Genomic DNA, 16,702 nt, shown 5'->3' with positions numbered 1-16,702 from the left:
TTTCAACCTGTATCATTATTATGGATTATTCCTTTTAATGTTAACAATTCCCATATCATATTCAATCGCATGATATAAACAACACATTCAACGATGTACTCAACAGATGCAATGTTACACTAAACTTCTACAATGAAGCAAGTTTCAAGACACACCCATTTATCAAAACATACTCGCGTTTTACAACTTAAGACATATGTAAAGCTCTTAAGTTTAACAATATTACAAAATCTAAATACTAGATTACAAATCGACAAACATGTCCGGGTATTTTTCGCGGACTTCCAACTCACGTTCCCAAGTGGCTTCCTCCACTCCGTGATGTTTCCACAAAACTTTGACCAAAGGGATGGTTTTGCCTCGCAAAACTTGATCCCGCCTATCCAAGACCCGAACCGGTCTCTCTTCATACGAGACATCCTCATTAACCATTAAATCGGTCCAATCCAACACATGTGATGGATCCGGCTCATACTTCTGAAGCATACTCACATGAAACACGTCATGTACTCCAGATAGCTGCGGCGGTAAAGCTAAACGATAAGCAGCCTCGCCAATCCTCTCAAGGATCTTAAACGGACCAATGAACCGAGGGGACAACTTCCCACTCTTCCCAAACCTCATCAAACCCCGTCTAGGTGATATCTTCAGAAAGACATGATCACCCACCGCAAACACCAAGGGTCTCCTCCTACGGTCGGCATAAGATTTCTGACGACTCTGTGCTGTAACAAGCCTCTTACGGATAAGCTCAACTTTCTCCGTCGTTTCCCTCACCAACTCCGGACCCAACAGAGGTGCATCACCCACCTCAGCCCAACAAACAGGAGATCTACACGGTCGGCCATACAAGGCCTCAAATGGTGCCATACCGATACTAGACTGGAAACTGTTGTTGTAGGCAAACTCTACCAACGGCAAGTGCCTCTCCCACGACCCACTAAAGTCTAGAACACAACCCCGAAGCATATCCTCAAGTATCTGAATAGTACGCTCGGACTGTCCGTCAGTCTGAGGATGATAAGCCGTGCTAAAGGTCAACTTAGTGCCTAAGGCACTCTGCAAACTCTGCCACAACCTGGCAGTAAAACGAGGATCTCTATCCGAGACAATTGTCACTGGAACCCCGTGTAACCTCACTATGTCCCGAATGTACAAGTCGGCAAGATGATCTACCGAATCTCTCACGCGCATAGGAATGAAGTGCGCCGACTTAGTCAACCGGTCTACAACCACCCAAATAGCATCACTACCCCGCTGAGTCCTCGGAAGACCCACAACGAAGTCCATAGTGACATGTTCCCACTTCCACTCAGCAATAGGCAAGGGTTGCAACAAACCCGCTGGCCTCTGATGTTCAGCCTTCACTTGCTGACAAGTAAGGCACTTAGATACGAAAGCTGCCACATCTCTCTTCATACCCCGCCACCAGAACTGGCGACCTAAATCCCGATACATCTTAGTGCCCCCCGGATGCACCGCAAGACGTGAATGATGAAACTCTCGGAGTACCTCCTCTCGGCAAGACTCCGGCACAAACAGATGGTCTCGGTATCTCACACTCAGGTCGGAATATACCGTCAAACCCTTCTCAACCTTCCCACCGGAAATCTTCTCACGGAGAGATTCTACCTCAAGGTCACCCCCCTGAGCCTCTAACACTCGAGTCACCAGAGTAGGCTGTGCAACAACAGAAAACAAGGCCGCAGCCTCAATAGATTCGCCCAGAAGGAAATTAAACTCCCCAAGTGCACCCAACATCTCCCATTCTCGGATGGCTATACTAGCTATGTCACCAACAGGTTTCCTGCTAAGGGCATCGGCCACCACATTGGCCTTTCCCGGATGATAATGCAACTCAAAGTCATAATCCTCTATGAATTCCATCCACCTCCTCTGCCTCAAGTTCAAGTCTTTCTGTGTAAACAAATATTTCAGACTCTTATGATCCGAGAATACCTCGAATCTCTCACCATAAAGATAATGCCTCCAAATCTTCAAGGCAAATATCACAGCTGCTAACTCTAGATCATGCGTAGGGTAATTCTGCTCATGAATTTTCAACTGACGTGAGCCATAGGCAACCACTTTTCCTTCCTGCATCAACACACAACCCAGACCCTCTCGTGAGGCGTCACAATAGACTGCATAACCCAACCCTCTCTCTGGAATAATCAAGACTGGAGCGGTAGTCAGTCTAACTTTCAACTCCTGGAACGACTTTTCACAAGTTTCACTCCACAAATTTGACTCCCTTCCGAGTCAATCTAGTCAAAGGCGAAGCTAATTTGGAGAAATCTTTCACAAACCGACGGTAATACCCAGCTAATCCCAAAAAACTGCGGATCTCAAATACACTCTTAGGCTGTGCCCAATCCTGCACTGCCTCCACCTTAGATGTATCAACAGACACTCCTTCCCCGGATACCACGTGGCCTAAGAATTTGACTTCCTTCAGCCAGAACTCACACTTCCCAAACTTGGCATACAGCCTATGGGCTCTAAGTAACTCAAGCACCACCCTCAAGTGTGACTCATGCTCCTCCTCAGAAGGCGAATAGATAAGAATGTCGTCCACAAAAACGACTACAAAACGATCCAAGAATTCCCGGAAGATCCGGTTCATCAAGTCCATAAAGACTGCCGGGGCATTGGTGAGTCCAAATGGCATCACCAGAAACTCATAATGGCCATACCGCGTACGGAATGCCGTCTTCGGAATATCCTCCTCTCTGACCCTCAACTGGTGGTAACCTGATCTCAAGTCTATCTTAGAGAAACAACGGGAACCCTTCAACTGGTCAAACAGATCATCTATACGAGGCATAGGGTACTTATTCTTAACAGTAGCCCGATTCAATTTTCGGTAATCTATACACAGTCTCAAAGCACCACCTTTCTTTTTAACAAAGAGGGCTAGTGCTCCCCACGGCGAAACACTAGGACGTATAAAACCCTTGTCTAGCAACTCCTGGAGCTGAATCTTCAACTCAACTAACTCGGCTGGGGCAAAACGATAAGGTGCCATAGAAATCGGCGTCGTGCCGGGCACCAGGTCAATAGAGAACTCAATCTCTCGATGCGGTGGCAAACCAACAAGATCCTCGGGAAAGACGTCCGAGTACTCACAAACCACCCTTGGCAACACAATCTGAGTCTCAACATCCTCACTAATCGAAAGGTTAGCAAGTAGACCACTAAGCTCACTCCGTCCTCGCGGAACATACCCCGGTGGCATCACATCACCAACCCGGTCCCCCAGAAAATGAAAATACTCTCCGCTCACGGTACAACAAGTGACCCTCTGGCGGTAGCAATCAATAACTGCCCGGTATGACGATAACCAGTCCATACCCAAAATAACATCGAAACCCCTCATAGGCATAACTACAAAGGAAAATGGGATTCTATGATAATCAACCTCTATATCACAACCCCTAACACCTTGTTTCAAGATCAATTCACCCCCAAGAGGTGACACTACACAAATAGGAGATGCTAACTGTGCTAACTCCAACTCCAAAACAGATGCAAATGCAGTAGACACAAAGGAATGAGATGCACCCGTATCAATCAAAACATTAGCAACCGAGTTGCAAAACAAAAAGGTACCTCTCACAACTGATGGTGCCGGCACAAGATCCTGCGCGGTAACAGCATACACGCGCCCAGACGACCTCTGATCAACCTGCTCACCCCTAGGAGCATAAGATTGCTGCACTGACTGGGACGATGAAGCCCCCTGATTGGCCTTCGAGGCCTGACCTGACTGAGCTGGCTGCTGACCTTGAATCGGCCTCAAACCCGATGCACCAGGTGTGCCACCCAACTGCGGGCAATACCTCTTCATATGCCCTGGCTGACCACACTGATAACACGAGAGTGGCTGGCCTCTACCCTGACTCTGGCTCTGAGATCGAGCTGAAGATGATGCTGCTCTCTGCACTCCTCCCCTCTGAGGACATACTGGAGACTTGTGGCCCAGCTGGCCACACTTGAAACAGGTAATGTCTCCCTGACTGCCTTTCCCCGAACTAACACTCGGCACAGGAAAAGTCGATCTAGAAAAGCTACCCTGAGACTGCTGAGGATTAAAACCCTTCTGTCTCCTACCATCACTCTGACCATCCTGACTCCTCTTGGAGCCCTTCTGTCCTTCCTCCTCCTCCTGCATCATAATTTCCATGTGGGCTGCAGCATCAACCATACGCCCATAATCCCGAATCATAGTTCCCCCAACTCTCAGCTTGAGGCCACGCCTCAACTTCTTCTCAAACTCAATACAACGGCGTTCCTCAGACGCCACCAACTCAGGTGCAAACCTGGACAAACTAGTAAATGCAGCCTCAAACTCGGCCACTGAAGAACTCGACTGCTTAAGCTGACAAAACTGGTCTCGCAGCTTCTCCCTGACAGCTGGAGATAAGAACTTCTCCTGGAAAGCATTCACAAAAGCCTCCCACGTACCTCCTATACGCCCCTTAGTAAACTTCCACCACTGACCCGCATCCCCCTTCAACTGGAAAGATGCCAAGGTCACTTTCAACCCCTCGTCTTCGATGCCAAGCATCTCAAACGTCTTCGTTGTCTGTTCGAGCCATTCATCTGCCTTAAGCGGCTCTTTTGGATCACCCACAAATTCATCCGGATTAGACCGGAAGAACTCCATCTTCAGAAAGGAAGGTCCTGCATCCGCAATAACAGCCTGAGCTTGATTCTCAGCTCTGAGAATGCCTACTGACTCCCTGAATGCCCCTGCTATCTCTCGGGCTAGAGCGCCCATAGCCTGCTGGCCTACTGGCTCGGCCACATTGGCCTGGCCAATTCCCTCTTGAACTGCCGGAATCTCTTCTGGCACAAGCACCTCCTGCCTACCCGGCCTACCACGCCTACCGCGTCCTCGTCCTCGTCCTGACATCCTAATAAAGGAAACAAAGACATTAGCACATTAATAAATGTGCCGAAGCTAAACACTCACGTCCTAATGCAATGGACAACAATAATTCATTCCACGTAAGCACATAATCACATAAGCACCTACGAATTTCATTCCCAGATAATGATAGTCCCAATGCGTTACTATAGTTCCGGTTGGAAGCAGCAGTGATCAAGTGCCTTTCCAACAAGACTACTAGAAACTCAAGGGTCCAATCAACATCCTAGAAACTACATTCCATACCCACATAATCACATAAACATGTTATCACATAAGCATATAACATTACACTAAGTCTCTATCAAACGAGACGAACCCAATGTGATACTAATCACTTCCCACGTACCCAAAGTATTCAAACCCGGTACGCTCTGATACCAAGTTGTAACGCCCTCAAAATTAACCCATTATATATCATTGACATGCATTATTTAAAGAAGACAATTTATTAATTCATTCATCAGAGTATTACTAAATAAAGCATTACATGTAACATCGAATAAAATGCCCTACAGGCTTACATCTTTCCAAGCCAACACTTGGATTCAAAAATATGAGTTCTAATCTCAATACAAGAAAAGCCCTAGGCTTGAATGTTTACATGTACTATTAAATAAAAAAAATATCAACTAAATGTAGTCTTCTTCAATCCAGAAGCCCAAACCCTCCCAAGCTAAGTCCTTGGAGGTAGTTTATCACCTGAACCTGAAAATGATGTTCCCATAAAGGGTGAGCCACAGCCCAGTAGAAATATACTAAACCACATATAAGCAATGAATAAAGCAATAGCATTCAACAGATGGTTAACCAAAATAATCAATTACTTCATTTTACAGTCTCATGACACTATTGCCAAAGATACGTTTTACTTTCCAATTTTATCAACATGGCTCAGAACCTGGCCAAACTTATAACAGTGAATCACATATATCATATTCACATCCTTCCAATATCAACAAACAAATGAGACTCAAGCTCAAATCAAACACTTCATACTTCCAGATTGATACATATTTTAGTGCTGTATCAATAAAACACTTCTATATAAATAAGCACACATAAAAGTGATGCTAATGGAGTCCATCCCCTATCTCCTCCCAAACAAAATCCGGTTTAGAGGTCCATCCCCTATCTTCCCCTAAACCGTGGAGTACATCCCATATCTCCTCCCACACACAAAACAATGTATGCAAATGCAATGCTCAATCAATACACGTATTTTCTGTATCAATGCCATAGTCAAAATTAATGACTTAACCAATGTGATTAGTTTCAGTTATTCCTAATCCACATGCAATGTCTACAACAATCACGACTATCCTCCACCGATAGCCCAAAACAGTTATTTCTAAACTGAAAATAACTATGTCAACAATTCCATAGACAAATGATTCCAATTACCAAATTACGCTATTTAACCAATGAATTCCCAATTCCATGAATTACTTATACAAATTAATTTAATAATACAACTAGGGTTTTTCTCAAAATTTACCAAAGTATCCCCAACATATCAAATTACCAAAACTTAGAACAAAACCTATAAAATGGAGTAGGAAATCCCTACCTTGAAGCGAAGAACTCGAATGGAGAAGATGACGAAAACCAAAGTGCTCCAAACCCAAGATTGTTCAGATTAAACGGAAGCCCTCGACCCACTCTATCTTTTTAACAAAGGGCTTAGGGTAGAAATACACTCTAAGTAGATCAAACCTAAGAGAGAAGGTGTGTAGGGAGAGGGAGAAGACGGTTCTAGGGTTTTAAAATCAAAAAGGAGATGAAAAATGATCCTGAAAGTCGGATCTCGGATTTTTATACCAGTCGCCCCGCTCGAGCGTGGAAACCCCCGCTCGAGCGCCACTCACAGACTCCCGCTCGAGCGGCCAAACTCCCGCTCGAGCGGCAAATGCACTCTCCCAGAAGTTTTTGCAGACAGGTCCCCGCTCGAGCGCCCAACTCCCCGCTCGAGCGTCACTCACGACTTCCCGCTCGAGCGTCCAATCCCCCGCTCGAGCGGCCAACACTACACAGGACATACTGGATGGGTGTATTCCCCGCTCGAGCATCCAAACCCCCGCTCGAGCGGACAAGCCAAAATCTGGGCAACTAGACTTGGTTCCTAAGCTCAACCAACCTGCTCCAAATCTTCCCAACACAACCCAAGACTCAAAATAAGAAAATAATAAATGACAACAACAATTATACAATGACGGAATCTACGGAACCTAAGTCCGGATACAATAATCAAATGGGAAAAGACCGGGGTCGCTATACCACCAACCCCCACCCAAAAAAAAAAGAAGAAAAAAGTGGCGTTTTCTGAAAAAACGCCACAAAATGACGTTATTGTGACGTCACACATTTAATTCGTGTAGGAAATAAAAAAAATAAAAAACAGTAAATGACGTCATTCTCACATCACACGTTAATTGGGGACGGAAGGCGAGACGGTCGTCAAAGATTTTGCAGCGTTTTAAGAAACGCCGTATAATGTTTTTAGTGACGTTTTTCAAATGTTGTGTAACTATTGCAGTGGCCCTATCGGCGGCGAAAATTTTACACGTCACTATAAGATATTACGGCGTTTTTCAAGCTTTTCGCCGCATTTTTAAAACGCCGCTAAAAAACGAATTTTCTGTATTGCTTTACCATCTAAACGCACAGGTTGGTTGGTTCTTCTAAAAGCGGTCAAAAAAATAATTTTAAAAAGCTTTCTGGTTTAAGAATCTAATTCCATGCGTGAACTCTCAAAAAGTCTTAATCCTATCTACGCATTCAATAATCTTCACCTTCCATTATAGTATAAATTTGTATATCCAAAAAAAATAAAATAAAATAAAATTATTTAAATGCTTGTAATATTCTCAGAGTTTGATGATGGGGGTTTGCTGCTGTCAGCATATTATGTCATCTCTATATAAAACTCTTCAGTCTCACTCAACTGTAGCTCAAGTCATCATAAAAAGAATACTTAAATGTTAGGGTGGGATTTTAGATTGGAGTTCATGAAAGACTTTATAATTTAATTATTAGCACATTAACACTATTTTTGAAAAAAAAAAAAAAAACAACAAAATATGGAGGTCTCGTTCAGCATTGATTAAAAGAAAAAAGTCACATTTTTTTAAAAAATAATTTGTTTTTAATAATTTTTAAAAAAAAAATTTCTGTCAAAATTTTTATTTTTTGAGTCCGTTTAGAGTAGAAAAATTTTCAAAGGAAAAGGATTTTAAAAAAAAAATCTTTTTTTTTGTCTTTAGTGAACCTTTTTTCATTTTTTTTTTTTATTTTCTTTCTTTTACTTTTCTAGTTCATTTAGTTGAGTATATAAAATAAAATAAAATAAAACAAAATAAAAAGATACTAAAATAATTAATCTCAAAGATCTGCTGCAATAGGGGTTTTGAGAGTTTTCTCCTCCAATTTCGACATAGATTTTTGAATTTTTGATGCCCACAATGGTTTCCTCCTCTTTCAGGCCTTCTCTCATACCATTGTAGGTGTACTTCCTTTTCAACTCTAGCTTCAGGCAATGTTCGATATCCGATGGTGGTAGTGGCAGAGTTGGGCAACGGCAACAGGGATGACGTCGACAAGGACGGTGGGCTTTTAAGAAGATCTTGTTTTTCAAACCATATCTTTAAGAAGATCAGTGGTTTTACCTGGATTGCAACTGTTTTTTTTTTTTTTTGGATCTATTTTTTGTTGTTTGTTTTGTTGTTTGATAGGGATAGCCCTTTAGCATCCTATTTATGTAATGTTATTGTTTATTAATATAATATTTCCTATGTTCTAAAAATATATATATATCCACTGAAAATCAATTTTTTCACATATTTTAAACCATTGAAAAAATACTGGTTTATATTTGGTGAGAGTAAAAATCACATGCGCATTGCCTAATTCACACAACACGTCAATCTATAATTAATTCACAACCAGCATGTTCACAATCAATATGACCAATTTGGCTACTGTATTTTCTTTATTTTCTATTTTGATAATTTTGCAAAATCTGTGATTGCATCATCTAATTTCTGATATGCATCAACGCTCCTGATACCATTACTCTACAACAAACAGATATTGATTTTTTTTTTTTTTTTTTTCTAATACCACTATTTAAAACCTATAGTCATATAGTATACGATTAAATGATTTTAGATCAAAATTAACATGATGATCTGATATGATCAGATGATGAAATAATTAAGCTAAAGAGAGCGTCTTAAGCAGATAAAATTAGAATAAGAATTTTAACAAAGATTAGGATAGATAAAAAAATCAACAAATAGAATTTAGGGAAAAATTAAACAAATAAAAAAATTTGGACATATATATTTACATAGGTAAGATAAAAAAATTGAACAAATAATAAAATTTGGACAGATATTTGAACAAATAAGAGGAAAAAATTGAACAGATTCTCAAAAAATTTGAACAGATAGTTAAAAATTTGAATAGATAGAAAAAAAATTGAACAAATAGATATTAATTTGAATAGATAGCCAACAAAAAGTCAATAGATAAAAAAAAAGTCAACAAATAAATTAAGAGATAGGATTAAAAACAAAATGTTCTTCGAAAACAACAAAAGAACTACGCACCAAACTATTTCACAAATGGTGGACTTCTCAGCAATCAAAAATATTCACGGAACCTAATACTTTATACCTTCTTTAGATTGAATTCATCACCAATTTACTCAAAAAAAATATATATACAGAGAGATAAAATAAAAATAAACAAAAAATAAAAAGTAACCATTATTAGTGTAGATTAATGATTCACCCACTAAATTTGTTCGAACTGAATTGCTTGAATGAAACTCTTACTGGAAAGAGTCTCCCGCAAATTTTCAAAACGGGAAACACTTACCAAAAAGAGTCTCATTCTAGCAATTCGGGCATATTCATATTCGGTGCATGTGGCGCGATTGATTAGTGTATATGGGCCTAACAAAGCCCTTTGGGATGGGCATATGATTTCGGAGTTTAGGCTGGGTTGGGTTTATGGACCGATCCATGACGTACCTGTCAACACAAGTCAAACTCATAGCCCAACTCAACCTTCGGCCTAACCTAAGCCTGGCTACTGCTTGATGCTCAAGCTTGGATCAGTCCATGGGCTTCGAACTTTTTTAAAAGGCTTAGAAAACCAATAAAGATGTTTATATTTACAAAAAAAAAAATAATAATAAATAATCAGTGTTTGGTTTCAGTTTCTAAATTCAACTTTTTTGAAAATTAAATTTTTTATTTTTCATGTTTTTTTTTTTATTTTTAGTGAATATTTTTAAAATTTTAAGTATTTTTTTATACACCTTACTTAGATGTATCTAAAAATTAAAATATTTGTGAAAAAATATTTTTAAAAAGTAATAAATACATAAAAATACAAAAAATATACTGAATTTTTATTTTTTTTTTGTATTTTTTATATTTAATGAATTTTTTAAAGATTTTTTTCACGAAAATTATACTTTTTAAGTATATTTATGTTAGGTACGTCTAAAAATTAAAAAATTATTTAAAATTTTTTTAAAAATCATTAAAAATTAAAAAAAATATCAAAAATTATTAAGTAGAATTTTTCAAAAGGAAGAAAACATGGTGAATATTATCATATTATTCTTATGACATTTTTTATATTTTTAATTTTTAGCTAAATCAAAAATTAACTTTTTTTCAAACAACACCTGAATAAGAGGTTGAGCTATTAATATTCATGGTGAATTTTCCACGTGGAGAAGACACAACCATGTGCAATGTGCTCGCTGCCCAATTAATAATAAGGGTACATGTTTCGAAGCTCTAAGAGTATCTCCAATGATCAATTAGATTTTTTATTAAATTTGAGTAAAAAAAAGATGATTTTTTTTATTTAATATTGTTTGCTCCAACAGAAAAATTTGACTTTTTATCAAACTACTGGTCGACTGGGCAGACGACTGGCTGGTCGACTGACCGGTTAACCAATCAATGTAAAAAAATAAAAAACTTGGTTATGATCTTTCTATTTTCTTTTTTTTCTTTTTTTATTGAGAAAACAAATAGGTGGTCGATCGAGGGGTCGACCGGGTGGTCGACCTCCTAGTGTAAAATTTTTACAAATTTTTGCTTGAGGTGATCATTCGGAAGTTCGGTGGGTCCACACTCAACGGCTACGCACAGTAATTTGGTGAAAGGTGCAACGCATTTTCAGCTTGGTGAAACTTTTGCTTCGTTCTTAATTTGATATCAGTTTGGTGAAACCATTGGAGAGAGAAAAAGTGACTTTTTTCATCAAATTCAAATCTGATGCAACGTTGGAGATAGTCTAAAGGGAGAGTTCTAATGGTGAATCTTATCATGTGATGGGATGTTTTGATTTGTGTTTTTGTTTTTTTTTTTTTTGTTTTCTTTTTTTTTTTTTAGTTTTTTGGCTTTATCACATCACTAGAACTCATGTTAGAGCTCTACTTTTAGAACTCTTAATCACATTTTGTAAGCGTTATTTAACCATTTTCCAAGAAAATAAGGATAATGTTATCACAATTTAAAAATTGGGAACCAAAATATCTTCTTCTTTTTTTATTATCAAAAATAAAGATAAATTACATGTATATAGAAGTAAAAAAAGTGTACATAAAAATTAATATGTGACTCAAATTCATTTTATATATGGTTCATGTCATATCAATTCTAATATATAAAGCAAACACCTTTGTTAATGTAGATGTCATAGTTTTTTTTTTTCTTTCTCAAAATGCCTCCAAAACATGATGACGACTATAAACTACTTCAATTCTCTCTAAATAATTCAAATAGTAGTGGTCCATATGTTTCTGAAGTAGAAACATATGGAGCACACATTGATTATTAGGTGCATTTTTCAGTAAATTTTTTCTATAGACATTGCGTTGTTGCCAAAAACTATTTTACTAAAAAAATGGTAGAAGAAATAGGAAAACTGTCTTTCCATTTTACTGGCTGATGAGTCACACCTCTGAGGTTGGCCAAATTACCCTCCTTCAAAACAGCCTTGATTAGCAGAAGAGTCTTTTTGTTTTTAAATTTTTTGTGGTGCTGAAAATCGATTATGTAGTAAATTTTTTTACATAATTTAATATGGGCTGTAATTTTCTATTTGTCAAGAATGTCATAGAAATAATGTTGTATTGTACTCAGGAACTATATAATGATTTTCCCTGTCTTAGGGCATATTGGGGAATCTTGTTCCCGTATGTGGGGCTCACTCTGTATTTTTATGATTTACATCGTTCACTTTGTAGGGTCAAAAATTGTCAATACAAAAATCAAGTTAATCGAAAATGGTTACCAATGTAACTAACATTTGTCATTCATTTTTTAAAAAAAATAAATATAATATGACGTAATGATATGACTATTAATATCTAATTAATCTAATTTTTTTATATGAATGAACCTTATAATATGAAAAGTTTGAATCTTGAAAAAAGACCCGAGGTAGTCCATCCAAATCATAGCACTCCCTATTGTGAGTCTTGTTTTGTGGTATATCATTACAATATCACAAATTCATAATACAGACTCTGAAAGTATCACATGACATTATTTACGTAACACTCGTAGTTAATAAGAAATTGAAACACACTAAATGGATTATCATTTGTTTTCTAACTACCTAACAAAGGTAATTCAATATGTCCTATCCTTAGGTTATGTTTGAATCATAAATGTTGATAGGAAATTGAAAGAAGAAGAAAATAAATAAATAAATAAACAACTTATATTTCATTCATATTTTCTTCATTTTTTTCTTTTTTCTATCCAAATTACTATCTAAATGATCCAAACACAACTTTAAAATTTTTGAATTAACGTAAAGTTCCGGGACAACTAAATAATTACCCATCAATTTGGAGGCTAAATTGAGAGGCCATATATATGGGAAGAAAACAAAAGCAACCAATGGCTTTAAACTATGCCATGTCAAATTAAAACACCAACCCCAGAATTTAGCCCAACAAAAAAAAGGCAAACCAACGGTACTCAACCCAACATTCTCCGAAGAATCAGAGCAGCCCCAAACACAACATTAGTGAGAGAAAATTGTGTTAATTTTTTCAAATTGAAAACATCTATAAAAAAAAGGGTGCATGAAAAGAGAGTTACAAGCAAAAAATAAGAATAAAATTGAACTGAAAATAAAGGCCGGGTTGGAGGAGAGAGCTAGCACGGTGTTTAAAATCGCGACAAAATTTTTGCAACCTAGTTTTCAGGGTTGCAACAATGGCCTCCAGCACAAGAAGATGTGGTGGCAAGGCCATGGTTGCGTTTGTTGTATTGTGTTTAGCTCTAGCCTCGTCTTGTGAGGCCGGCCGGCTAGGCGGCCCTCGCACACGTGCTGCCCGTGTTGGTGAGAAATTTTTTAATGTGATGCAATTTGGGGCCAAACCTAATGGAGTTCAAGATTGTACCCAGGTGAATTTTAGCTTCGTTGCAAAAGTTTGTTTCTTTAAAAAAATAAAAATTGTTTAAATGTATATTGTAATCTTATATCGATTCAAGTTGGGTATACGTTTATTTCAATTTGACCGGCTATAAGGATGTTAAAGACAAATTTAAAAAATACACAAAATATAGTGCTGACAATAGCCATGAACAAAGTTAGCGACAGGTCAAGGGAGGCCGTGGCTCCGCTTTGTTTTTCAAAAAAAATAATAATAATTTGTTGTCCCTTTTGTCTGAGTAGTTCTACAATGAATGTATAATGGTCTACATTCCCAAAGGTTCTACGTAATAGTCTATTGATTTAATGTGTACATCGCTTTTTGTTGTCTTTGCAATTATAAAACCATAGAGGTATTTTTTTGTTTATATAAATTATACTAAATAATAAAATACATTAAAATGACCGCATAACAAATTATAGTATTAAACAATGACTGGTCTAGATTTCTAATACATTCATTCTAATAAAAACACTGCATGCAGTATGCAGTTTTCTGTGTTTATATCTTCATAGTTCTGTACTTTTATTGGACAAGAGAAAAGTTAAGGATCATGAAAATCTTTTTATGAAAATAATCATGAAAGAGTTATGATCTTTGGATTACCTTGATTAGTGTGTGGTGTTTTATTCTAAGTGTAATCCAAGGGTCACAACGCTTTTATGATTATTTTCGTAAAAGATTTTTCATAATACCTAACATTGCTGGTTTGACAAAGTTTACTTATAAAAAACACCAAATGATGGGTTGAATTTTCCCCTACTTGTAGGCTTTCATGCAAGCATGGGTTGCAGCATGTGGTGTGAATGGGTATGCAAGAGTAGTTGTCCCCAAGGGGATTTTCAAAGTCACGGAACTGATATTCTCAGGGCCATGCAAAAATCCATCTACATCTCCTCTGATATTTCAAATTTTCGGAACTATAAAAGCAGACTCAGATCTTTCTAATTATCCCGACAAGGGTTGGATTTCGTTTAACCGGGTAAATGGCCTTATGATCACCGGTGATGGTATCATCGATGGACAAGGTCAAAATGTCTGGAAGTACAACGACTGTAAGAGTAACCCTGATTGCGCTCATCTTGCAGCCGTAAGCTTCTAAATAACCCTCCTGGCATGCTTTTCCATCAGCTCTTCTTTTAATTTGAGAATGGTGTTTGAGAATCGTGTTTGAGCACTGTGATTTTCATTTTTTTTTTTCATTTTTTTTGCTTGTGCACAGAGTCTATACATCAATAATGTCCAGAATGGCAAAATCCGCGGACTCCATTTAGTAAACAGCATGGGATTTCACATGCATATTACCAATTGCAACAATATCAGGGCACAAGCCCTTACCCTTACTGCCCCTGCAGATAGCCCGAACACTGATGGAATCCACATAAGTAGGTCTCAAATGGTGAAAGTTTCAAGAAGTACGATCGGCACTGGTGATGATTGCATCTCTATAGGGCAAGGAGCAACCGATGTCACTTTGAACAGAATAAAATGTGGCCCTGGACATGGCATTAGGTACTTCTTCAACCAAATTTTTTTTCTTTGTATGATTGTATTGCCTATTGAAACAATTCGACTGCAATATTTTCATGAGAAAAATTAGGAATTATGAAAAAATTTCATGAAAATGATCATAAAAGAGTTATGATTCTTGGATTACCTTAATTGGTGTATGGTGCTTTATTTTAAGTGTAATCCAAGGGTCACAAAACTTTCATGATTATTTTCATGAAAAGTTTTTCATGTTACCTACCATTGTTATATTTTCATAAGCAACTTGAAACGAGAAACCTTTTGAAATTGCCAATGAATCCTTATTGTACCGAAAAGCTATTCAACTAAGTCATTCTAAAAGTTGCATTCTTTCAAGTTTTAATCACACAATTGTCACAAGACCATTTGCTTAGTTACACAATCCTAAATATTGTGCCTTAATTTTCATGTCTACAACAGTGTGGGAAGCCTCGGCAAGTTACCACAAGAAATGGACGTGAGAGGCCTCATCGTCAAAAATTGTTCCTTGACAGACACGACAAATGGTATTAGAATTAAAACATGGCCAGGGTCGGATCCAAGTAAAGCTTCGGGCATGCTATTCACCAATATTGTCATGAAAAATGTTAAGAACCCCATCATCATCGACCAAGGCTACGGTGGTAAATCTAGTGCCAAGGTTTGTAATTAATCTTCATAATCATTCTAAAGATTTTTTTTTTTTTTTTTTTTTGGGTGCAAAATCCTCCATTACTTAATGATCATGTCTAAAAAAGGCAAATTAAATTTTGTTTCAATTTTGTGCAGCCATCACGAGTAAAGATCAGCGATATTATTTACCAAAACATTGGGGGAACAACTCAATCAGAGGTCGGAGTCAATCTTATGTGCAGCACGTTGGCTCCTTGTGAAAATTTGCGATTTCAAAACATCAATTTGAGGTTCAACGGCCCCAACAATGTACGACCAACTTCTACGTGCACCAATGCACGTGTCGGCTATAGTGGCATACAAATTCCACCACCTTGCAAATAGGTTCTTCATGACAAGCTTAGCCTTGTTACAAACCATAGCTTTTGTATCGAGAGAGGAGGGAAAACAAAACAAAACAAAGCAAAAAACAAAAAAACAAAAAAAAAAATTAAAAAATAAGAGCTTGTAAAGGGTTCAAAACAACTTTTTTTTTTTTCCCAGGAGCAATTTTTTGAAGTGCAGGCTTATGTAATGCACATATGGATGCAAATGGAGGAGAGATAACCCAAATGAAATATCAGAACATTATGAGCCATTTTGGATGATTCAATTCAATCTTCGTCGGATGTCAAAAACCCAATTCGTAAAATGGAGCAATTATGTGCTGTTTGGCAACTGAGAAAGATATGACACAAGAAAGGAAAATGAAACTTGAATATGATGTTTAAACACAGGAATAGCCAAGTGGCCTGTGAATATGGTTCAACAATGGCCATTTGAATGCCTATATCAACAGCAATGTATGAAATTGACAGGTCAATCTATTATAATTGATGATTATACTTATTTTTATGGTCTTCCAATTCTCATTTCAAGTTCGAAAAAACAAGGACAAAAATATCGTATCATATACATGACACGAAATACTCACAAGTGTCTGTGCTTGTTTTTCTGTGTCATTTTTATTGATCTATGAGTATTTTATATTATTTTTGTGTTCCTAGTAAAATTATTTCAAGATTCTTAATTCCCACCCGATGCCCAAATATATAAAATGTCTCACAAAACTAAATGTTTTGATCTTTGTATGCTCGACTTCCACCATC

General features: G+C 37.6%; 1 protein-coding gene across 1 annotated transcript; it reads left to right on the top strand.

Moving 5' to 3' along the window:
- The first annotated feature begins 13,191 nt into the window (after window positions 1-13,191).
- LOC114281602 (exopolygalacturonase) lies at window positions 13,192-16,442 on the top strand. The gene is made up of 5 exons (XM_028224148.2): window positions 13,192-13,383; window positions 14,182-14,502; window positions 14,635-14,924; window positions 15,363-15,582; window positions 15,711-16,442. Exons 1-5 carry the CDS (start codon window positions 13,192-13,194, stop codon window positions 15,936-15,938), a joined length of 1,251 nt encoding a protein of 416 aa, XP_028079949.1. The 3' UTR covers window positions 15,939-16,442.
- The last annotated feature ends 260 nt before the right edge of the window (window positions 16,443-16,702 follow it).

Source organism: Camellia sinensis, chromosome 7 (genome assembly GCF_055761805.1).
Source record: "Camellia sinensis isolate YWXY chromosome 7, ASM5576180v1, whole genome shotgun sequence".
NCBI classification, from domain to species: domain Eukaryota; kingdom Viridiplantae; phylum Streptophyta; class Magnoliopsida; order Ericales; family Theaceae; genus Camellia; species Camellia sinensis.
Note: the sequence above shows the minus strand (reverse complement) of the source record. Positions and strands in the feature narration are given on the sequence as shown.